This window comes from Buteo buteo, chromosome 1 (genome assembly GCF_964188355.1).
Source record: "Buteo buteo chromosome 1, bButBut1.hap1.1, whole genome shotgun sequence".
Lineage (NCBI taxonomy): Eukaryota > Metazoa > Chordata > Aves > Accipitriformes > Accipitridae > Buteo > Buteo buteo.
The window spans coordinates 20,800,677-20,825,638 of NC_134171.1; the positions used below are offsets into that span (position 1 = coordinate 20,800,677).

Consider the following 24,962-nt stretch of genomic DNA (forward strand, 5'->3'; position numbering starts at 1 on the left):
ATACAACATTATCCAACCTAAAATGATAGGAAACTTCTGTTCTGACATGTTACTAAATATCCAATGCCTTCCAGACTTAATGCAGTTTGAGAAGAAACTGGCAGTACAAATTGATATTTCTTTGATGAAATCCAGCTTACTTATCAAGAAGGTAGTAAATTTCATTTCCCTGGATAGTACAGGAGAATGAGAAACAAAACAGGACTCATTTACACTTTTCCTGTCATCCTTTCCATTACGTGGTGGCTCAGTTAGTTAGTGACATGATAACGATTTCTTTTCCTCTGTTCCTTCTTCGATGCATCCTCATAAGCACTTCTTCAGCTATTGCCCTTCCTATCTGAGTGCATTTTCTCCTCCTTTAAGCCAAGAATTTGCAAATAGCACCTAAAGTCCCGAGGGTTCATCCCTTAGGCTGTGCAGCTGGTCTGCGTTCAGTACCTTCAACAGAGGTACTATTTCCAGTTCTAAGGAGTAAATAAATGGTTAGGTCTCAAAGACTTGTGCCTCCTGGATAAAGTTATGAAAGCTAGTAGTACCTTACTGCATAAGAATATTTTTTTTAAAATAATTTAAATTTTTTAAAAAAGCATATTAACTCATGTCACAGTTAAAGGTCACTGAAGGTTAAAACCATTGCATGGCTATGGATATTTGGGGGGTTTGGTGTCCTAAACCACTGACTGCATAATGATGAGAAAGCAAAGTGATTTTCTAAGTGAATATTTGATTATAATATCAATATGCATACATATATTTTCTCCTCCAAATTCCCTACCAAACCTGCTCTATAGAGTATTTTAAATCTTTGCCCCATTCATATTCTTGTTGCAAACCTTCACAGTTACATTTGGGGAAAAAAATGAACTAAATTTTGAAGGTAGCTTCCTTCAAAGAATCAGCATCATCTCCTGCTATTATTTCCCTGTATGTCAGTACATATGTGGGAGGACAGGCTTATGTGTCACCTCTTTGATCTAAATCTTTATTATGCAGCCTTTATTATTAATCTAATTTTACCAAAATGAAAAGTCTCATAAGCAAGGGTGAGCCCTTCTGCTGTTGAACAACTCCAATGAGGTATTTTAATGCTATATTTTCGGTTGATGCTATACACTCTATCCAGCAGAAATTTACCTTGCTCTGCTTTCTATGGGTGCAAGCCTGAATGCAGTTTCAGACAAAGACCAGGAAATTTTTAAACACATTGGCTGCTAGTGTGTATCCATATATTTATTTAGAGCTGGGAACACCTTTTATCCCATCTGCTCTGGAAAATGTGTCCTTTGGTAAACAGTGGGTAGGAATGCTGGCCGCAGGGGTCCTTCCTATGAAGAACAGAAGTGATCAATGACAAAAGTCTCTAGGGAGGGTAGGGAGGCATCCCACTGAGGAGGGTGGACTATGGTATGCTACTGACAATGTGGACTCTGGAGCTGGATCATGGAAAATCTGGCTTTAAAATATTCCGCACCTTAGCTGTCTGATGTATCACAGTTATCTTTCTGACATGACATACTCCTCCAATTATATTGCTATATGACTGCTTACTTATATTTATGACTGATAGCCTCAGCTAGGGCAAATCTGTACAGTTTTGCTAAATTGTTTTACCAGCTTCATAACTTGTCTCTTCACTTTCTTTTTTGCAATGAATACAAATAATTCCAACCTTTCTTCAGCCCTTTAGCACTATGACTTTTGTGAATGTTTTCTAATTTTCCTTCGTGGTCTTTATGGGAACATGTTACAATATAGATTGTAAGATTCAATCCTGTATCCTCTTAATTAACAAAATAATAAAATTTTAATGTAGTACCTCTGTCCTTTTTTTGACTCAGCAAATTTGTTGTGCTTGGAAAGATTTCTTTACAGAGCTCTAAACAGTGATGCAAAACAGAAAACCTGACTGCATTTGTATATTTAATTTTTTTTCCTTTCCGCATGCAGAGCTTCATCTGAAATCAAGTCACCTGAGTTGGTTTGTGCTCCCTACAGCTGGGTACAATATTTTGGTGCCATTTTTCCTTTAAGCAGATGCATATACTAATTTGTATTTTTGGCATTAGTGAGAGCAGGGTAGCCTGCTATTCAGCGGCTCTGAATCCAGCCTTCAGAGCTGTGCTTTATGTATGTTTGCTCTCCCACCTCACTGTTCCACTCTTTTCAGGTGGTTGCTTTGAATTCTTGTGCATGTTCTTATTATGAACTTATTTCCACAGCAAAAACCCGATCATTTAGTTGTGTTTCATATATGCACAACAATTCTTGTAACAGGCAGCATTAGTGCTCAATGTTTTCAGATTATTTTCTGCAATAATAGATTCCTGTATGTAAACAGAGAAACTGTGTTTAGAAATCAGGGCTCAGTTTTACATTTTGACTTAATCTCTTTTGAACAAATACAGGACATTTGCAAGTATTTTGATATAGAATCCTTTAGGCCTCTGCCATGGCCTGAGATCTATCGGAGGAGACTCTGTTCCATAGTTGGTGAAGATATTTATTCAGTGCCCCCTGCTCCCTTTCGATGGTATAAAGCATTTGTCCATACAAGGAAAGAAAAGCACTATTAGTGGAGACAAAGCTATGAGAAACTTAGGAAGGTTCTGCTTGCTATGTTCAGTTCATTCAGCATTTCCATTTTGTGGCACTTCTAGCCATCTTTTCAACAGAGTGGACACCAAGTTAAGGAAGCAGAAGTTAAGGTAAAGGTTATCTGAAGAATCCTCATAGTGAAAGTGAGGATCCCTGTGACCCAAACTAGAGTGCTCCTTTTAACAGTTAGGGTATCTGGTTATCTTCCAACTACATAACCATCAGGAAAGAATTACAAAAACCCTACAAGAGTTTCTAGATCCTCTTAGTTTATTCTTCACTTTTGAATCTTCTCCTTGAAAATGTAAATCTTCTATTTGAAAATGTAACAACCAAGGAAACCAATCAACCTACTAATCCTTCATATTAAAAAAAAAAATTACAAAAAGGATTAATCCACTTCAATTGCCATCAAATCTTAATCAGAAGAATGAAAAATGCCTAGAATTGATACCCAAGGAGAGATCCTTGTTCTGCCACTGAAGTTTATACTTCTACTTCTTAACAATTAAGGAGAAGAAAGCTATGATTTAGACACTAAATAATGTATGTAATCAAGGCGACCTGCTGGTTGTTGAAAACTTGCAACACACACTGACATGACTCTGTAATAAATTGTCTATGTTCCAGGCAGTGAACAAAAGTGTAACAGACTACCCCAAAACATTTAGTACATTTGCCACAGAAGACAAATCCCCCTACTGCAATAAGTAGGATATGGTATCAAGAAGCTATTTCAGTGGAATAATGCTCAATACTGTATAATAAATAAATAAATAGAAAACCAGAGTTTTTTGTATTTTTAAATAGTAGATATAAAACTCCACCACATATATTTTTTAAATATTTTGAAAAAAGGGAATACTTCATGTCACAGACAAAACCCAGTTCTGCTTATATTTCCATCACATAGCATCAATGACATCAATAGGTTTGAAAAGAACACAGAATCTCACCCATAGCATACCTATATACTGATAAACTCTGGCCTGGAGATGCTAACTAAGACTCTCCTGAGACAGCTCTTTTTACTGCATTTCTTGCTTACAGACCAATTGGTTAAAGTTTGTAAGAACCTTGAAAGAAGTGGCTGAAGTAAGCTGTTACCTGTGTACTGGGAAGACATTTGCTCATGAATGTTGAATCGCGTCTTTTAAAAGGTTTGGATATGTACAATAGTTGTGTAAATTTCCCGACAGACTTGCTGACAGGTGAATATAGAATTTAAAAGTAAGATATAAAATATATGCCATGTATGAAGTGCATAAACTACTCCATATATAAACTATATTTGTGATTCAGCATGTATTTTTCTTCAAAATGTGTCTAGATCAATAGACTCCATTTCTGTTTTAAGCCCAAGAAATCCTACATCTGTGTAATTATATCTTAATACGTGGTAAGTATACACGTGGGATTTTACAAACCAGAAGATACAGAATGTTACTGCTAAAGCCCATGTCACTTGATTTATAATAAAACACATGAAAAATGGACTAAATCTAATAACACTAGAAAAATTAGGGACTTTGTGCATGTTAGTTGTTTTACATATCTGATAACTCGCAGCTGCTGTTATGACTCAGCTATGCTATTCAAAAGTACCAGTAATAGAGATACATGAGATCCATGACCCTCTCTAGGGAGGCTTATAACTATCTAAAGCCAAAGTTTGGTAGGAAATTACCTAAAGTCAAGAACTGAAGCAACGTGAAACTCCTAAAACTAGACTGGTAATCCTTGACGTCATTGGTAGTCATGCTCTCAAGTTCAGCCACGTATTAGATAAAATATATTACTTCTCATGAACAATAGTCTGCAGTAAGAGATGTTTTCTGCCCTGATAAGTGAAGATACATCATCTAAGCTTCCTACATTCTTCAGATTGCATCAGTGGTATTTGGGCAAAAAACAAAATCTCATTACTCAACAGGAACTAATCACTTTAAATAAAGTATTGAAACTTGTCAAAATATACACTGCCACTTTTTGGGCAGTAATCTGAATAAAGCTTGGAATTTATGAGGGTGAGTCACTGACAGAAATTTCTTTTTTGTCACATCTCTCTGTTATCAGCTCCAAACAATATATCATGGTTCTGATTGCACAAGGAAACCAGTGAATGTTATAAAGGTGAGCTTGCAGGATTGGCCCATAACTGGGATTAAAATTTAATATACATTAGTCTAACATAAAAAGTGAGCACACTGAGCAAAGGACTGAATATGATGTTCTCTGAAAGAACCTGCTTGGATGAGAAATCCAGGGAGCACCTGTTTGAACCTGACACTTTAGTTCACAAGTGAAGTTATGCTAACGGCTTGAGATGGAGGGTTGGGATTACCGATTTTAAACCCTCATGACTTAAAATGGTTCCAAGTGGAGAAAGAAGAAATGAAGGTCTGGAGAGGAGTAGCTTTTTAGATGAAAAAAATCTAAAACAGCAACAAAAAAAAATCCCATTTACCTGAGAGGGGATAAAAATGCCCTGTTTTCCTGTCTGAAGGAAGGCAAATTTGGAGGGCTTTGGGGGTGGGGAGGATATATGTAGGTTTTGTTTGAGTCTAGTTTTTTTCCTTTAATGTCTTATCCTTTTGTTTTGGCAGAAAAAAAGAATGTTGTTGGTTTGTTGTTTTTTTTTTGGGGGGGGGGGGGTGTTAAACCTGGGTTTCTGTGGCACTTGGACACAGCCATCCTTACACGTGACCCAGTCTGCCATTAGGGATTGCACATGCTGTCATTTTCCTGGCAGTGTCTCATGTAGCACAAAAAAAGGGAACAACTTGGAGATGTACACAGTATTTATGATACATCATCAGGGTGAATGCAATGTGTAGCTCCCCCTGGACAGCATTCACCCCCTATTACTCAGAGTGTCAAGGAAAGGTAAGCAGCTTATCTACAGTAATAAGTGACAATGATTGCATGCTTAGTCCTGTTCTGCACCATACCTCGTTCCCTTACCCTGCTAGCACTCACCGCAGGAATGCACCCACCCTCAGCACAGGTAAAGGGGCAGCGTCCCCCTCCAGTCCCTCCCCACCCCTGTTTCCCCAGCAGAGAAAGCAGCCTTAAGAGGAGACTTCATGACTTAGCATTTCTAGCAGCAAGAGGATGAAAGATGAAGGTGGGATCAGGGCAGCATGAGTGTTCTGAATTGTTTAGGGAAGAGTGTCTTGGGAGCAGCTGACTGAAAGTGCTGGGATTTTGTTCGGTGCTGGTATTTTGGGATTGGGACTGCTGGGATTTTATTGACACTGCTGGGAATTTGTTGATTTCCCTCACCCATTTCTCTGTCGTACAAGGCAACTGCCTCCTTTGGTGATACCTCCAGACAGCCCTGGTCTTTGTTAGGTCAACTCACATAGCTGTATGGAAAAAGCCAAGCTTCCAGGCACTCAGTGCCTCCTTTGCATGTTTTTCCTTTTTACTGACTGCATTTACACTCCAGGAAACAAACTGGTCTTCAGAATCATTTGGAAGCATTAAAATGTGTTTTGTCTCATGGGGCCTTAAATATGACAGTATGATGTATCTGTTGCTTCATATCCTCTCCTCTTCTCAATCAAAAACCCACCAGAGGAAAGAAGGAGAGAATATGGATGAAATATTTCAGATACTGACAATGTAATTTTTACTTTCCCTTGCCAAATTCTTGACGCTTTCCAGACCTCCAGTGGCAAATAAATAAAAGGCACTTGGGATACCAGTATCAAGTACAGCTAACTGCAGTAACTTGACACAAAATGCAGTAAAGAAAGGTATAACACTGTATAGCACTACAGCTGTAAATGGAGGTGGAAGACGATGGGGAAGAGAATTGGTGTTCAAGGGTGTAGGACTGAGACAGAGAGAAAGACCACACACACAGAAAGAAAACCAAATCAGAAAAACAGTGACACCTACTCCAGACCTTCTGATAAAACCAGCAATCTACCTCTGGTATGTGGTAGATGGTAGATAAAACCACTCTGCGCTGACTGTACTGCAGTTGCTTCCTTGCAATTTAAAAGTAAATCACGATGAAAAAGCAGTATTTGTCCAACACTTATCACATGAACCAAGTTAAACCAGTCATGTCATAGCAGGGGGACCTGCTAAAGAGTTGGTTGGGATTTCTGCCAATGCTTGTTATTTAAGTGGTATTTTTTAACAGTGACCCTGCATTTCTCAACCTGTTATGCAGTAAGCTCCTTGTAAGGAAACAAAAAAGAAGCATGCACTTAAGCATGAGATTTCTTAACTGGATATGGTAAGGATACACAAGAAGATGTTAACAGCCCTCAGTGAGATTCTATAAAGATTCTCTCTTCATATTGCCTTGCTTTTTAGCTTTGATTGGCATTTACAAGAAGTAAGTTTTCCTCCCCATATTGGAGATGTAACTGACCAAAGAGAAACCCAGTGCATAGGAGGAAGGAAACCAGACTGGAAACAGCCTAGAAAAAAGTGGAATGAAGAGTGACAGATGTGCACATGCAGAGGGTAACAAAGGCAGATTTGGAGCAGAGGTAGTCAACTGCAGGAAATTACTCATCTGCAGCTGACATTAGCTTTTTCTCCTGTTTTGTTGACCTATAGAGATAAGGATGGCTTTTGCAGACCTGCAAAGTCTTATGCATTGCACAGGAACCTCACCTGATGTATCGTTTCCCCATATTCCCCAGGAGCAGGGGAACTCACACTTCTAACCAGCAAGGTGTCGTGGCTTCTGTCCCTCTCCACGAGCTGCCATCAGGCTGAACATGGTGCCTGCAAATCGCAGCATGGAAAACAGCCAGACACCGTGTTGTGCTACCAGTAGGAATGTACCCAACCTCTGAGTCCCCACATATCAAGCAATCAAACACAATGTAAGATTGCCAACCCTGTGGCAGTCCACAGGTTCTCTCAAAAACTGGAAAAGATCATGCTGCTGAGTACTGTGCCAGGCAAGCGGGGAGGGCTTCCTCTCGCACGTGCAGCTGCAATGTAAAACTCTGGACTACAGGCATTGAGCTGCGGAGCTTAGTGGCATGCCCTGTTTTTTTGCATATGCTTGTCTTAGCAGGTAAGGTTCCTACACAAACAAATGATCCTCCTCCTCAATAAAAAAAACCCCAAACCCCAAGGTGAGATACTGCCTCCATGTGAACACTTTGCAGAATTTTATTGTGAACTAGCACACAAAGCTATTACACTTTGTATGCTTGTTCAGTTGGGAATGTAGGCAAATATTTCATTAACTTCCAATACACAGAGAAAAAAAAATGTGCTCACTGTTGCCCCTAACTTTATATATGCATGTAAGCGCAGAACTGACAGAAAACTTGATGTAAATCAGAGTAGATATTCAAGGCCTTGGTAGACAAGTGGGCATTTGATTTCCCTGTGCTCTCCATGAATTGAGAAGCGAGCTCTCCTCGATGTTCTGATTTAGCATAAGTGACTTTTTCATGTTTCTCTACAGTTGGTTAAAGAACTTTTATCTCTTATCTTCTATTGTTATCCTTCTTTAAACTTCATTTTATCCAGAAATGCTCACAGATAAGTCAAAAAAAGACTGCAGACAGATGAGTTCAGGTGCATTTTTATACCTATTATACCTAGTTGTTTTTTCTAGCAAGGTAACCGATGATGTCTATCTTCATTTCCTCACATAGGCATCACTCACAGCAGTGAAAAAGTTACAACCTGACCTTTCAGAATCTTGAAACGTTCTTTGTTTTACAGAGGTATGGCCATCCTCAGAGCTGAAAATGGGTATTAATACTTGGCTTTGGAGGTCAGTTATTAGCTTTTCCATGTTACCTCCTTGAACTCTCTTGGCTTATTTATTAATTATTCTGGGATTTTCAAAATTAGTATTTCAGCTTAGTAAATTAGTTTATTAAGTGAGAATTTGATTACATGGTCCTGTTACTTATGCACATAGGAATAGATTTTCCCAGAAGGACTAAGTGGATTAAAGTTCCTTTACATTTACATCACCCAAGGAGATGTACATAGTCCCACACAGCTGCTCTGCTTAAATGAGGACTGTGTTGGCTCCTGGTACTAAGCCTGAATTAATGCCTTACCATGCTGAGCAGACAGGGGTAAAGTATTCGAGATTAAATAAATAATAAAATAAATAAATAAATAAAACTTCATCTGAGTACAGGTCAACCAGTATCCCTCAAGAAGTACACAGAAAGGAGCCTTGGGGCTGACTGTGGATCACATCTGGATGTGATACCTCTTGCCCCCAAAAGCAGCTTGTCTCTCAAGCTTTGATGATACGAATCCCGCTACCTTATTCTAGTGCAAAGCCACTTAAACTGCAGCTAAAGATGTTTTTAAGCTAATCTTTCTGCCTGCAATTCAAGAAGATGCTGCCTGGTAGCTACCATTTACAGCAGCTCGGCTGAGGTGCAATAGCTGACTTTAAGACAACGCTTAGTCCTTTCCGAGGCAAAGCCAGACAGGTTAATTAAGCCGTAAGTAATGATGATGTAAGATATTATTTAACTCGTAACTGAGACAGAGCTGGAACGCTCATAGCTGTTTACAGTCCACCTGGCCTGGCAGGCGGTGACGAGGGAGTGACAGCAGCTACAGATGCCTTCGCAGGCCGCTGTCCCGAACCGCCTCTGCTAGGCAAGCGGTCGGACGCGCGCGTACGGCTGAAGCAGTCACGGGGACTGCGGGGACGAGGACACTCTTCCCCGCGAGGCCCGCAGAGGCGACGGGCAGAGCCAGCAGGCCCGGCACCTTCGGATGTCTCCGACGCCGGCGCGCGCGGCCGGGTGCTGCACTCAGGCCGTGTGGCCAAAGCCCGAGGCCCGCGCGTAGGCTTTCCTCGTGCTTCCTTCCCACTTCCCTTCTAGCAATGACACGCTATAAACGTTTATTCAAGGAAACCGAAGCGGCGCGAGAGGTTTTCACCAGAGCTTTAGGCAACCGCTATCCAGCCCAAGGCACTCGTGGCCCGCGGGCGGGAGGAAGCCTGCCAGGTGCCCGGGGTAAGGCACCACCGGGGCGGTCTCCCCGGCTCTGGGGACAACGTGGGGCCCTCCCGGGCTGAGCGGCGAGGGGGCCGCGGGGGGCCTGCGCCACACCGGGCAGCGGGGGGCTCGCCGTCCCGCTCACGCCGCCACCGGCGGTGCGGAACCCTTCCGTGAGGCGTCGCTTTCCAGCCGGCCGCCGCCGCCGCGCCGGACCGCTCCCGCAGTTGCCTGGTAACTCCGGTTAGCGAGGCGGGGTGCGGCGGCCAAAGCGGTCCGGTGCAGCAGCCCGCCCGCGGGCAGGGGCGTCGCGCCGCGATGCTGGACCCGGACAGCGGGCTCTCCCTCACCATAGCGCGGATCGTGCAGCGGCTGAAGGGCTCCAGCCTCCACTCCCAGCTGGAGCGACAGGCCCGGGTGAGCCCCGACCTGGCGCTGTGCCCCCAGGCCCGACTCCCTTTCCCGCTCTCCCTCGCCGGCCGTCGGCTTTGTTCCCGGCCGTCGCCGGCCGGCCCGGCCCGTGCGGCCTCCGCCGGGGTCCGGGGCCTTCCCGCCTTCCCTCCTTCCTCGACGGGGCTGGAGAGCGGTCCGGTTGTATTTATAGTTTCTCTCCTCGGGGCTGGAGGATTTCGCAGTGAATATGAAGACTATGCTTTTGAAATCTCACTGCTTCAAATAGTTCCTAAAATGAATCGCTTCGTCTTTTAACCTGTAATTTGGAAAGCTTTAAATACACCCCCCGCCCCCCCCCCTTCCTCCTCCGGAGTGCCTCTGAGAAAATGGGGGTTTGGTGAAAGGAAGTGAAAATAAATGAAAACCTCACGTGACAGTACCTTTTTGTAGCCGGGAAAACAGTTGCTTTTTTCTGTTTAGTAGCTTATCTGGACTTGAAACCAGATTTTCGTATTTCAGCTGAACTTCATTTAGGCTGTTTCAGATTACAATTGTGTCAATTTTCATGACCACAATGACATAGTAGTGGTGCTATAATGATTATTGTGCATTACTGAAATATTTTCGGTTGGGCTTTATAAAATTTTGGGGTTTATTTATTTATTTTGCAAACACTGCTCAAAATTGTGCTGATCTTTTTTAGGATAGAATGTCCGTTATTGGCCTTAGTTTTGTTGAGTTTTTAAATAAAGCATGACTTTGTTCTCTGAATATGCCCAAAGCTTTCCTTAGCAAGTGACATTACTGCGTGCCTTTTCTGTTTTTTGTTTTGTTTTGTTTTAAAATTTGCTGATTTGGTCTCTAAATGCCTTTTTAAATGTCTGTCTGCTTTGCTCCTGTGGACTGACTGCTCTCTAAGTACATGAATAAGCAAACGTGCACGACTTGAAGGGGGCTGGAATTATAAGAGAGTATAGGCGTTGGGTTCTGCTAAGTGTCCTGCAGAGTTCAGCATCCCAAATAGATAGCCTGACACGAGTTGCGGAGAGTCAAGTTTAAGACCTTGTCCTCGATAAAGGCAGTGAACAGGACTCTCTTTTAACAACTCCGTTAATGATTATAATAAAACCTGTATGTACTCACCTTTGCATTCATTCTTTTGTCTCTCTCTCCCATAGGCCTGATTTCACAGTCATTTGATACTTTGCATGCTTGTTTTGCAACACGAGGAAGCTTGGTGTTGTCAGGACTTGGCAGGGTGTTTAAATGCTGCTGGTGGATTGCTATTCTGTACAGGCATTTTGGTACAGGTGGACACTCTGAGGGCCTTAGCAGTGCCCTTCCATGGTGGTGTTTGATATCTGAAAGGGCAGTTAAATGCCTAAATCCCTCCCTGACTATATAGCATATCAATTTACTCAATACAACCAGAAATTCTGCAGAATCAAAACATAAAGGTAACCTGTAAAATAAGTAAAACACAGTGTAATGACCACAGCCAAATCTGTCATGATAGCTTTGCAGAACACTGATTTACAAATTTCTTGGAGCAGGAAAAAAACGTGTATATGTAGATCAGAAGATTATTCTAGTCATATGAAGTGCTAAGGGGAAAGAAAATAACGGGGCAATGAATATGCAGGTTGATTGTTAGAGTGGGTGTTTGGAGTGTTTGTAGTAGAAGATTAAATCAGAGCTGTAGTTCAGTGTAGTGATCTGAAAGATGAAAGTTTTTAGACACATCAGCTAGAGGATTTCTCAATGTAGAGAGTCATCTTTTGGAGCCTGTAGTTTAAATTAATAGGGCCAAATGTTCACCCTCTTTGTCAGGAATCTGTATGTTCTCCTTGATCTTGAATTTTTTTAATTGACTTTGCATGCATTTATGTTCTTTCATGCACAGTGTAGACTTGTTTTATTTATAATGCTCGTATAGTCATATTATTGCTATACTATGCAGTTGCAAAGGCCCTATCAGTGAGTTCCTTATTTTTGTCTATCCTTCAGCAGCTGTACAGAATTCTGAAGGTATCTGGATTTTGCTACTCTCTGTATTAAATTAAAGCTTGATTTCCCTCCCATTACTTGGGGTATTTCTGAAGTTGCGTTATCAAATATGAAATCTTTGCTATTGCTGTGCATCACACCTGAACTCCAGTTTATTGATAGGATGTGATGGGGTTTTTTTGTCTGCTGGTTAGCATTCAGTTTCTGAACAATGCTTTGTCTGCACTGGTTGCAGTATTGATCTACAGGTGGTCCCTTTTTAGGCGATTTTAAACTATTTTGGGGGATGCATACTATATTTTGAGAATTTTTTTTGAGGCAGTGCATCAGGGTAAAACTTACTTATTGTTTTGGATATTTATACTAAAGTTATATTTTACCTTTACAAAGATTCCTCTTTGTCTGTCAGTGTAGAAAATGATGTTGCTGCTCCTCATTCCTCAAAAGTACTTACCATCTCTGAAAACATGAAAGTCAGAATGGATCATAAGGTTCATTATAATATTGCCTGAAATTTTTGAGAGGTCATGTAGTCTCACAAACAGTATTTTAACTATTAACAAAAACTCTGTTTTGTAAATTAATCCCTTCTTTAATGTCCAGGAAGGAGAGCGCAAAACGAACAGTTTCTTTCATGAGTTAATAGAATTTTGGGGAAGGCACAATATCCCAACATTATTTGTGAGAGGTGATAGAGTAGCCCTGTGGTTATGAACTGATCACACCAGTGCTATGCTTAGCTGTTGCTGACAGCCTGAGCTAGTGTCAAGGACTGTGATACACAATCTCTTTGAAATAAGTTTGGTATGGGCATCAAACGATTTGCTGTCACAGCTTTAGGTCTGGGGATACCAAGATAATCACATTTTTGTCCCGAGGACTGAAGTAGATGTAGGGTGATATGCTTGTTAGTGGCAATTTGGAAAATAAATGTTAGGTTGATTTTGTAGGTTGAGTTTTGGTGTATTGGTAATGTGCCTGCAGTTAATACAAAGAGGTTAAAGCAGAAAAGAGTGTAAATATGCCTGTCATTTGCTTTGGAGCTTCTTCTGAGCATATTTTGTACTGTGTTTGAAAGGAAAGAATAACAGTTATAAAGAGCCAAAATACTAGATAGTAGCTTTTCAACAGGTAGAATTGTTGCTGGAGTTACTAGGGTATCGGAGGAGAAATCTGATCTCAGTTTCTCAGGCACAACTTTAATTGTGTGAGTTTGTAACCAAATTTGTTTGCTTTTGTCTTACTTTTTCTCTTCCCTGTCTGAATAAAATGTTTTTAAGGTAAAAATTAGAGGTGGTTAGAAACACTGAGACATGGACATCTTCAATCACAAAATGCAGCTTGAAAACAATTTCTTTTGTGGAATCTTGCAAAAATTTTGTTTTAGGGAAAATCTTTGTCAGTGAACTGACAGTAAAAATGGAACAGTTGAGAGACATGAAAAAAGTGCTACCTTTTTAACAAATTTTCATTTGCAGACAATTCAGAAACTTTGTTTTTCTTCATGTTTGAAGGAAGCCAGGCTTTATTAATCAGTTAAGATTAACCAGTCTTGCTTTTTGTCCTCCGCAGACCTCTAACAGAAATCAGTCTGATTCTGAGTTGGCTGGAACCTGTAGTGGCCAGTGGCAAATAACAAGTAAAGTTAAAAAAAACCCTCAAACCAGCAAACAAAGGCCTCAGTAATTTATTCCTAAAGAGCTTTTCTAAAACAGGAGGTGAAAATAACATGAAAGATAAAAGTTCTAAATTATGTTTTAAATTGAACAAGAAAGACTCACAATACAAGGAATCCCTCCAGGCATTTTCTGTGTAGAGGTTCTCAGATCTGTTTCTTGTAGGTATGTCTGTAGTGGGACAACATGAAGGAGAACTTGGAGATAAACAGGGTAATGGCTGTCAAAGTAGGCTAGAAGTGGTAACTTGAGCGTAAGAATCAGCTCTGACACCCCCTCCCATCCCTGTCTGACAACTAAGTATTAAGTTTGGGAGTGAGAAAACATTTTAGGAGGTACCTGATGGTATGAACAAGATGTGGAGAGGCGATGTGCTAGGATATGTCATGATCAGAGTGATTGTCCAGAGGAGAGGACTCTGCCATCACTCTTTGAGCAGGCCTGTGACTAGTGCCAGAAAGGTTTAAAGAAAATATTAATCAAAGTGAGAGGTAAGGGTCTTCACAAGACTTCAAATGGGGCAAAAAAGGAGAGAAGCTTGCTTTGGGAGCGCTAGGAACATTGCAGCTGGGGTATTGCCCAACTGTGTGCTTCTAAAGGGAGTACAGGTAAACACCTTAGAATAATTTATGTGGAGTGAATGGTTTGCAAGATATCCAAGGATATTATTTTCATGACATTTTTCTCCCAACAATTAAAAAAAGAAATTGATACTGATCCCTACTTAAGTAAAAGATCAAATTAAGGAGGAGAATGTTTCTGTGAAATGTAGCATTTATTTAATAAAACTTAGAAAATAAACATAGGCTCATGAGTCATCATAGATAATTAATGATACGTTTTTGTGCACTGTATTTAACAAAGGGCTTACTGTCCTCTCCTGATAGAGCTTGTACTTTGGTTTAAATGGTTCAGCAGTAGCATTTGTGGTACAGTGAATTTTAAATTGAATGCAGTTTTGTGTATGTTGAACAGATTATGGAGTTCAGAAGCAGTGCAAGCTTGATTTGCAGATTTTTTTTAGTAATGTAGATTACTAAAATGTTTTACCTTGTGTGTGTGTATTTTATTTGCAGCACTAATTTTATATTCAAATAAAACCTAGAAAATGTATTAAAATGTCACAATTATATTATTAAAAATGTATCCTGCATATCTTGCAGGAGAACATAACGTTTGAAGTTGTTTATTCCTGCATGAGGCTAATTGAAGCTCTCTGTTTCAACTGCTAGGTTATCTTTACTTGTATAAGAAAGTTTAAAATAATTTTTCCCTTAGTGTAATTACTGTAGAAATGTAGAAGGGTGGGAAAATTGTCAGTGTAGTCAGGGTTTTACACTTACTGAAATTTGTTTAGTTTTGCTCAGAATGTTTCCTCTTTCTGTTACAGAAATGTATAAACCAAAACCAAAATCACTCCCTTAAATTTGTAGGATTTTAAGTGTTTAGAGGCTGTTTATGTTGAAATTGATGTGGTCATACTTGAAGTGGTTTTTAAGAAGTTGGCTTGATTCTGATAAAATCTAGTTATGGCAGACTGGAGTATGTGAGAAAAGGTGACTATTTACAAGCTTTCATTGAATTTACTTCTGCTAAACTTGGACTATATTTGGGGTTGTGTGCTTTATTGTAATTTGGGAAATAATAGCAATAAAAGCTAAAAACATTGTGCACTTGTGCAAAATCATAACGAACAGTAATAAATGCTCTGAGAGTGTACGTACTTATCTAAAACAAAAAGACTTTGAAGAGAAATTATGGTGGATAGCCTGTAAAAATATTTAGATTATATAAAGTTAGTTGCAGAACTGTTTGCAGCAGGATAAAAATATGTGTTCACCTGATGCCGTTTCACATTTCAGTATAGTTGGATCACTTCTCTGCAGTGTTTATTATTGTTGAGAAAAGAAATAGTTTAACACAGGAGTTATGCTGGAACACTTTGTTCTGTCAAGCCTCCTCTTTGTAGTACATTGCTGGTCCTCTAGCTTTTTTCCTGTACTTCTTTTGAGTTCTGTGCCTTGATGGCTCATCTGTCCTCTTGCATGATCAATGCTGCTCTAGTCGTGATGATTGAATGCCATTTCCAAATTTAGATGCAAATTTGCAAATAGATTTGTCTCTGTGTTTAGTTGTTCTGCAAATCAATTTACTGTGCCCACCAACTTTTTCCAGCTGGGACTGTGCTATCCTTTTGCTTGCTTTCAGCTAGATCAATGTTGAGTGTCTGGATTTTCCTCCGTCTTGGCATCCAAGTGCAGAAAGCGCAATACATTTAGAGTATTGCTTATGATGGTGACTGCCTAGATTCCAGCAGGATACCTTGCCAAAATCAAAGGCAAAGAAGATGTACAGAATGGACTTCTAGTAGAAGCTTAGCCTCCTTTTGGCAAAATTTTGAAAGTCCCAGAACTATCTTTTCTCTTCTGTACAGCTGAAGGACAAGAGGGTGCCAAGAAATGCTGTAATGATAGCTTGTTTTATGAAGGAATGTCTAACATCCAGTTGCTTCTTGATTTGCAAGAAGCTGACCAAGACTGTAGATGAACATGGACACCCAATGCCTGAACCCTGGTGCCCTATCCATAAGAATATGCACAGTGCCAGTTATATGCGAAAAGAAACGGGTAGGCATTAACTTTTATTAAAAATCATTTGTTATTGCATGCTGAAATATGTTACATTCATCCCCGTCTCCTTTCAGAACTCTGTGTTGGCCTGACTGAGCCTCTGAATAGTGTGATTTCTTCCCTGGTCTTGCTGTCACTCTATGCCTTCAACAGGTTGTTCCCCTATATTGCTCGCTCTTCTTTAACCTGTTTGTGATAGCCTCCTTATAGTACCAGATTTATTTTTTTTTTAAAGAAAGATACTCTTTCATCAAGGTACGTGTATTGAAATTGGAGTCTGTAGCTCCACCTGGGTGTATGCTGCCTTTTGATCATGCAGGAAATGATTTCAGTTCATTAGTACAAATCTCATCAAGGTGATTTTTTTCCCAATAAACCTTAGCCAGGTATTTTTAGCAGTGTAAATCATAGTAATGCTTTTTATATAAATAAAATTTGGCAACTTATTTTTCATCCTACCAAAAACTCATAGGGGATGAAAATGCAAATGAGGCTTAGGCAGTATGTTCTACCAAGAAGTTTACAACAAACAAATCCTACCTAAAATATAACCACTTAAATGTATTTTGCAATGTAGTACAATACAGAAATAAGTTAGATTAGTTAGTCCAAAGGGAAGATGAAAGCATGTGGGAGACCTGGTCTAGTAATTTTGGAACATTAGCTCTGCTAAGTCTTCTTGACTCCTCAATTTAGTTCCCATAAACACCCATATAAATTCCAAAGAGGTACCATTCTGTTAAGTTACAGCAAAGCAATTCTGAAGGCATATCTTTTCACCTACCAAAATAAGTATTTTCTTCTTTGGTTATGTTACACAGAGCTAGAGTATGTTCCTCTGTGTTAGGACTGGCTGCAGCCGCTAGCTGGACCATCTGCCAGATTCTCACCTTTCAGGTGACTAACTTCTGATTTGAAAACTGATCAGCAATCCAGTATGCAATGAGTCTGTAACAGTAACAGTTTCTGTGGCTCTGTAGGTCTGCTTAGTTAGCACTGTAGGAATGTATCAGTCATAATCCAGAAGTAAACAAAAGTAAAAGTGGAAATGGGAGGAGGCTTTGGCAATTGCATCCTGAAATGGCAAGAGTGGAGACAGAAGTGCCCCCATAATTTGGGAGGGAATTTTCATGTTTCTTATATGAATATTTGTCTCAGTAGGGCATTTTGCAGTCCAGAGAAGGAAAAGAACACATGGAAGAGGCTAAAAGTAAAAGTTTTGATAAATTAAAGATTAGCATAGGAATATTTAGGATATATAGGAATATTTAGGATATATAGGAATATATATATATATATATAGGAAATGGCCTCAAGTTGCACCAGGGGAGGTTTAGATTGGATATGAGGAAAAATTTCTTTACTGAAAGGGTTGTCAGGCATTGGAACAGGCTGCCCAGGGAAGTGGAGGTATTCAAAAAACGCGTAGACAAGGCACTTCAGGACATGGTTTAATGGCCATGGTGGTGTTGGGTTGATGGTTGGACTCAATCTTAAAGGTCTTTTCCAACCTAAATGAGTCTGATTCTATTTGCTGCAGCTGCAGCAGGGCTAGGAATGATGAAATAGAACTTGACTGAATAAATGGGTGTGAAGAGGTGAAGGTAACTGGTGGAGATTGATGCACTAACATAATCCTTGGAGAAAGTTTTCCCCCAAAGTCCTATCTTGCTTCCTTTTTGACTGCCACCCTGCTGCATACAAAAATGTCACTGTTTCTTTGTTCTGCAGCTGGGGAACAGGCTCTCTTGGGAACAACAGTTTACAAGAAAGTCCTCTGTTGTATCTTTTGGCCTGACAGGGAAAATAAGAAGTCATCTGTGTGGGCTGAACTCCTTTATCCCCTTTAATGCAACACACTGTATCAATTTCCAGAATTTCCAGGAATCCATGAAAAAAAAAGGGTCATCAATATGAGTGTCAGACCTTCCTTAATGAGCCATAATTTTACAGATGTATGAACAGCAGAGAATTAAAATCCTATTCTCCTGATTGTACTTTTGTCACTTTTTGCACTGTTTACAGTGTCAAGACAATGAATCCACTTTTTAGTAGATTGTAAAGCTTTTTTTTTCTTGGTGATTCATCATATGTCAATGAGTAGTATTTGTGAGGAGTTTTTTTGCATATCTAGAAAGGACTTCGAAGCATGTGTACCAGGCCCCACAGGTAAACAGCCCATGGACCTTGGGATTAAAATTGGTCATATTTAACCCAGAAGACAAAGTTGAACATTTACAAAAGTGTGTGCAAAAATTTCCGAGGAACAGTAAGGCACAATCTGCCCAGTTTGACGTGTGTTACTTTATGTAAAATTCATACGGGAGAGGTACAAAACCACTGCCTTGCAGCAGTAAAAAATTAAACTCAGCCTGATGTACATCAGTCCAAAACCATTGTAGGACTTTCCATCAAAGTAGGTTCAGAAGGAATCCGTCATAAAATACTCCTTGAGGCTGTTGCTTAAAAGGGTATTTTGTGAGCTGCCCAAGAACTCCCATGAAACCTTTTTTTGTTTCCCTGCCTTTAGTGATGATCCTTTGCCAGCTTTTACCATTGTGCTGAATGGAATACATGTTTGTCATTTGACGTGAGAGTTATGCAACTCACCACATCTTACGGTTTGTGCTTATGATCACCTTTCTTTCTCGGAAAGCATGCTTACAGTCTCTTTGCTATTGCAGTTGATAAACCAAATATAAAAGCGTTCCTTACCTGTAATGGCAAGGTGACTTAAAATAAGAACAGAAATGCTGATGCTATCAGTCTCTGCATTATTGTCCGTTCCTCCTTTCAACGAGGGAAAATGGAAAGATTTCCTTAAAATTCTGCATTGTGAATTCATCTAGACCAAATTTTCCAGCAAGCTGTGCAGCACAGCAAATACCCTTTTCCATGTATAAACTGTAAGGAAAATGATAGGATTGTGGAGTTTGCTGGTTGTGTGTGATGGACCTAAAGCATGCCATGCTGTCAACAGCGCTGTTAGGGCTAGCAAACTGCGCAAGCTGGTGAAAGTTTATTTTTAATAGCAGCATAATTTACTGCAATAGAATCAGCATGTGATATGCCTACAGCATATTGCTGCATAGCTTTTGGTAAGAGATATCTCACATTTCTAGGTAGATGATGTGGCCATATGTTCTAGCATATGCCTTGAGCTGTCATGGCACTGGAGTAAGTTGCACATAGATCTTCCAGTGTTATTTTCAAGTTAGTAGCCAGGGTTGCTATTCTTTCCTAAACCTCTAGCTTTATCTTCTGGTGTTAATCAGCTATGGCCACACTCCATGTTTAGGAAGATATGTTTTAGAAGTCACTTCATAGAAACTCCTGAGTTTCTGATTGTTGCCCTTTTGGACCTTTGTGGTCTATTTATTTTTTCCTCTTGGTCTAGCTATAGAAGAAGAAGGAGATGCTATAGCAGCTGCTCCTGCTGTTGCTGAAAAATCTGCAGCAACTTCTGCGTGGTAGCCTCATGGTACGGTTGTACAGCTGGTTGGTGCCTAATTGTCTGTGTTGAGTGCATTTCATTACAAGAGGCTGTATATACCTGGTAGTCACAGCTGCAGTGGGGAATGTTTGGTCTGCAGTTTTTATCTGAAGTTTGAAGATGGAATTTCTTATCTGAAAGAGGTGAACTGTGGGAGGTTAAGTGAGAAGTTACGGAACATTTTCAATTTGATTCTTTCATGTACAATACAGTGAGTGGCTTCTAGTTATTTGCTTGTGTACCTTATGACAAATCCTTTAATGTGTAGAGTCTAGCATTTGTGCTAAGTATGTGGGGTACTTGCTCAGAATATTAAGCATATATGTCACTGGGTACTCCCTCTCCCTTCTTCTCTCTTCTTCCCCACATACAGCTTTTAGCAGTGATGTAAAAGCAAAGGCATCGAGTGAGGAATAAGTTGGCTGATTTTTTTGGCTGCAATTACCATTGTCAAGTTAGTAGGAGGCAGTTTGCTTTGTGTGCAACCTTAAGCATGTCTGTTTCTTATTTCATAACTTAAAATATGCAATTTACTTTGTTTTTAGTGCTTGCTTGATGCTTATTTATTTATTGATTTATTTATTTTTCATATTAGGTTAGCCTACACAGACCAGAAATTAAACTGGAATCACTAAAAGAAGATATTAAGGATTTTCTGAAGACGTCAGGTGTGTAATACTTCATTAATACATTTGTGAATACTATAGATCTATGTAAGACCGTATGTGACACACATGATGAAAATAGTAGTTTGTGCAACTTGGTATCTTGTTGCTGGCAGTAGCCAGAAGCAGACATTTAGTGATTCCAGATTATTAAATGAGAGAGAAAATTAAAAGGGAAAAAGTTCTTGGGTTCCAGCAGCATTTTGAAAAACATACTATGCAAAGAAGTGATTTTATTATTTTATAAGATACTGGTAATTTTTTTTAAAGTTCTGATCTAAAGATCTAAAGAATGATACAGGTGTTCAGTCATTTCTGAAAATGGGAATTAACATTCATGGAGGTACTCTTGAAAATTTTACCCTTAGTTATTTTCCAATTTCCATTGGAAGTTGTAACCTACGTAACTCTACCATGTGATATAAGTGATATAAGTGATATAACATTTATGATCACCAGGAACACTGTCTATTAATATTTATAGCTGTTTTAACAATATGTTGGCTTTGAAAAATATAGCATATAATTATTTAACAAAAACTCTATTGTAATCATTTGAACAGTAGATGGAAATAAAGGGTATTCAACCTTTATACAGACTTCAACTTGGAAGTTTTCCTATCTTAATTAAGTTAAGGTTTCTTCATGTCTTCCTGTCTATCTGGTAGGTAGACATGAATTGAGATAGGACAGAAAACACCAGTGACTCTACAGCAACTTCTCATTCATGTTCCGTTACCATTAATTCCTAAAGTTGTCTTCTGGATATTTTTCTATTTTAACAGGTTGGGAAAAGAAGCTTCAGAATGCTGTTTATAGTGAACTCAATGTGTGAGTTTATTTAGTATTTTTATTTAATAAGTTCTACTTGCATGATTTACTTTTGTTTCTTTTGTATATATATAGAGGTGTATGATGTGTTACTATTATCTGCAAGATCTGTCATACCAAGGGTGCCTGCTTCATTTCTGTTTTTAAAGTGCCATTATTTCTTTTTCATCCTAGTGAGAATACTGGACTCAAGTACATTTTAAAGAATGAGTGAAACAAATATCACCACATTTTGTAGTTACTTTAATAATTTCTTTGTTGTTTTAATTCCAAAGGTACCAACAGTCATAATATAATTTTTGTGTAGTTCAGGTAGTTATTGTAAATGAAATTTGATAATTTTCAGATATTTGTGTCAGCATTGCACATATTTGTTGTATTAATTATTTAAAAAATCTTTAAGGTATTAGATCTCTAGATTTACCAGATCAGTGCTTATCATGCTTGGGATATGGTCATAAACACACTGAAATTAATGAAATTCCCCTTTTATTATTGTTCAGCATATATCGTATTCAACTTCTGGGAAGCATAAGTTGCCTTTACGTTCTGGAGAAGTGGAAAGGTGAATTTGATAACAGATATACCCCTAAATGCAACTACCTAATAAGAATTGTGAATGCAAATCTGTTTGTGCTAATTTAAATAAGCTTATTAGAGTTACCAGTTTTGAACAATGTGTCTTAGTAGTACGAGGGACTCGATTCAGCAAAATACTTGTAAACGTATCTGTTAGTAAGGATTCATCTTCATCGTATCTTTCAAGAGAAAAATATTTACCTTTTGGACTAATGCATATGCTTTCTTCCGAGTTCACGGAAATAAGCTGCAAACAATAACGAGATTAGCCCTGGAAGATTGAAATTAACTAAGAATACCATGATTTCATGAGCATTGTGGTAAAGCCAAGAAACAGCACTGCTGAAATCTGTTAGTATTCATTCCATTTTACGCATAGGCACAGAGCTGTCCAAAACAAATTAGCGACAAGTAAAAGAATTACCTTACCAGTTAATAATGGGAAGAAATCTGGGGAGGGTTTCCCAAAATCATATGATAGGAACTGATTGAATACATTTAAACAAATAAAAATTCTGGCTAACTATAAGAGGAGCTTTGTGTAAATTTTGTTTCCTGAAAGATATTTGAGACAGTTAAAATTAAGCAGGATAAAATGTTTGGCAATAACTCATTGGAGATAATCTGCATTACTGGAAGATAAATTAGTGTTGTGTTTTGTTTTGGTTTTATTTTTGTTCCAGCTTTTATATTTTGGCATAATGCAGTTTATGAATGGATATTCAACTTTGTTTATGTCAACACCACAAAATTCTAATTGCTTTGGACATGTACATGTTCACTATTGATTTTTAAAAGGAAATCCTCCAAAAAAATATATTGTCTCTTGAAAAAATATAATATCCTGGATAGTGAAAGTTCCAGGGGGTCATAAAGATGACATGAAGTGAAGAGGATCCACTTTTAAAATACCTGATTTGTTCATAGAATTATTTGATTTTATTTTACAAATATGTGGAATTATGAGGAAGTATTGTTTTTAATATAAGAAGAACTCATGTTGAAATGTAATTAATACTTACATAACTTTATATTGTTTGTGTCCATAGGAAAGAATGAGGAAGAAATACTTCTAAAAATATTTATTTTTAGTTTTGATCAACATACACAGTGGTTTTACTACTGCTCTCATGAAAGAAGTTATGTTTAGGTTTACAAATACAGTATTAATTAAACAAAATAAAAATCTGAACATTTAAATTGTACTATACTTTCTTTAAGGTTTCCTTCGCCCTGTCATCCTGCAGCACCACCTGAGCACATGAAAGAACCGTTAGCTTACATGAGGAAAGCACAGGTTGGTTGTTATCAATGTTACCGTTCATATCAGAACTTTGATTAGACTATTTGAGATTTACTCTGTTGTTACTGTACAATTTCTAGTTTTTATACCTTAGGAAAAACACAAATTTGTAATTGCATTGAAGTTAATAATGGTGTTGTATATGACATTTTACATACATAGAAAAAACGCTCAAGTAATTCTGCATGAAAGAAGTAGGATATAGTGGCAGGTAAGTGAATATTGTAGAATAGAGACAATGTCAAATATGTCAAGGAGGAGAATTTGATTTTGTTGGGAAGAAGTATAGCTATAGGTCATTTCACTTAGGGTTACAAAAATATTGTTTTTAGGAGACATAGGCAGGCAGTTTCACAATGAAAGACAACAGGCTGCAGAGACAGTGAGGTCTTCGGAAGGAAGAGGTATATTTAATACTTAGAAATGTGAAAGGAAGATGAAAAGTATAGAACTAAGAAGCTTAAGGCATACTGAAGGAGAATAAGAGAAACTGGACTATAAAACATTAAATGAGGATTTTTGGTGTCAGGAGAAAAAATATTTTTGCTTCATTGGTTTTATTTTTTGTCCAATATATGCCATTTGAAATAAATAAAAAAAATCCACATAAAAGTGTAAAAAAAAAAAAAAGGCTTCAAGAATATGATCTAACGAAAATATCTGAGGTAAGGATAAAATTGTGTTTAACTCAGCTGTGCCTAGAAATATATTGCAGTGTTCTTTTACAAGTTATTCAATAAATTATGTTACTTTTTCAATCATATTGTTGCTTATTGCAGTAAGTCTTATCTTGCTGTCCTGGATTTCAGTCATTAGCATTTGGGGACAAAGATTGTATTAAACGATTTTTCTTCTGTGGTGTGAAATGTAATGCCACAATTTACTGCCTGAAAATAACCAGTCTTATCAGTTTCCTTATGGGAAAACCACAGAGGTGTATCTATGTATATGTTTGTCTAAACAAGCTTCATTGGTTATTATTTTATAGAAGTGTATACAGTACTTACAGTAACCAATATTTTTAGCTCTATGTGAAAGGAACTGTTTTTCTAATAGTTTAGGAATGAGTAGGAGAAGTCCTATCTTTACTAGTTTCAGAATTTCATAGCCCTGTTTCAAAGGGTATTATGCATGCATATCCTCTGGGGTGGGTTAACCCTGGTAGGCAGCTCAGCCATTTGCTCACTTGCCCCCAGCAGAATGAGGGAGAGAATCGGAAGGGCATAAGTGAGAAAACTTGTGATAAAGACAGGTAAAGACAGTTTAGCAGGTAAAGCAACAGCTACGCGTGCCAGCAAAGCAAAACAAGGAATTCATTCACAACTTCCCATCAGCAGGCAGGTGTTCAGCCATCTCCAGGAAAGCAGGGCTCCATTACGTGTAATGGTTACTTGGGCAGATAAACACCGTAACTCTGAACATCCCCCCTTCCTCCTTCTTTCTCCCATCTTTTTTGTTCAGAGCATGATGTCATATGGCCTGGAATATCCCTTTGCTCGGTTGGGGTCAGCTGTCCTAGCTCTGTCCTCTCCCAACTTCTTGTGCAGCCCCAGCCTTCTTGCTGGTGGGGAAGCGTGAGAAACAGAAAAGGCCTCAAAGCTATGTATGCACTTTCCAGCAATAGTTAAAACATTGGTGTGTTATCAACACTGTTTTGGTCACAAATCCAAAACACAGCACCATACCAGATACTGTGAAGAAAATTAACTCTATCCCAGCCAAAACCAGTAGATCCTCTTTAAAATCCTTTCTTGAAATACAACTCTTCAATAAACACATATGAATCCTTTTCATAGAGAAATATTGATAAATGGTGATAGTT

General features: G+C 38.7%; 1 protein-coding gene across 3 annotated transcripts in view; it reads left to right on the forward strand.

The window, feature by feature from the left end:
• The first annotated feature begins 9,820 nt into the window (after window positions 1-9,820).
• The window catches only part of TBC1D19 (TBC1 domain family member 19), a 52,548-nt gene continuing 37,406 nt past the window's right edge, over window positions 9,821-24,962 (forward strand). For 2 of the 3 annotated variants that reach the window (XM_075024165.1, XM_075024182.1), the window contains exons 1-4: window positions 9,821-9,980; window positions 20,358-20,430; window positions 21,213-21,258; window positions 23,059-23,134. In XM_075024165.1, coding sequence (XP_074880266.1) covers window positions 9,882-9,980; window positions 20,358-20,430; window positions 21,213-21,258; window positions 23,059-23,134 — 294 coding nt within the window. In that variant the 5' untranslated portion in view covers window positions 9,821-9,881. The remainder of the gene's footprint in view (window positions 9,981-20,357; window positions 20,431-21,212; window positions 21,259-23,058; window positions 23,135-24,962) is intronic. The other variant, XM_075024174.1, reaches the window with a different exon arrangement.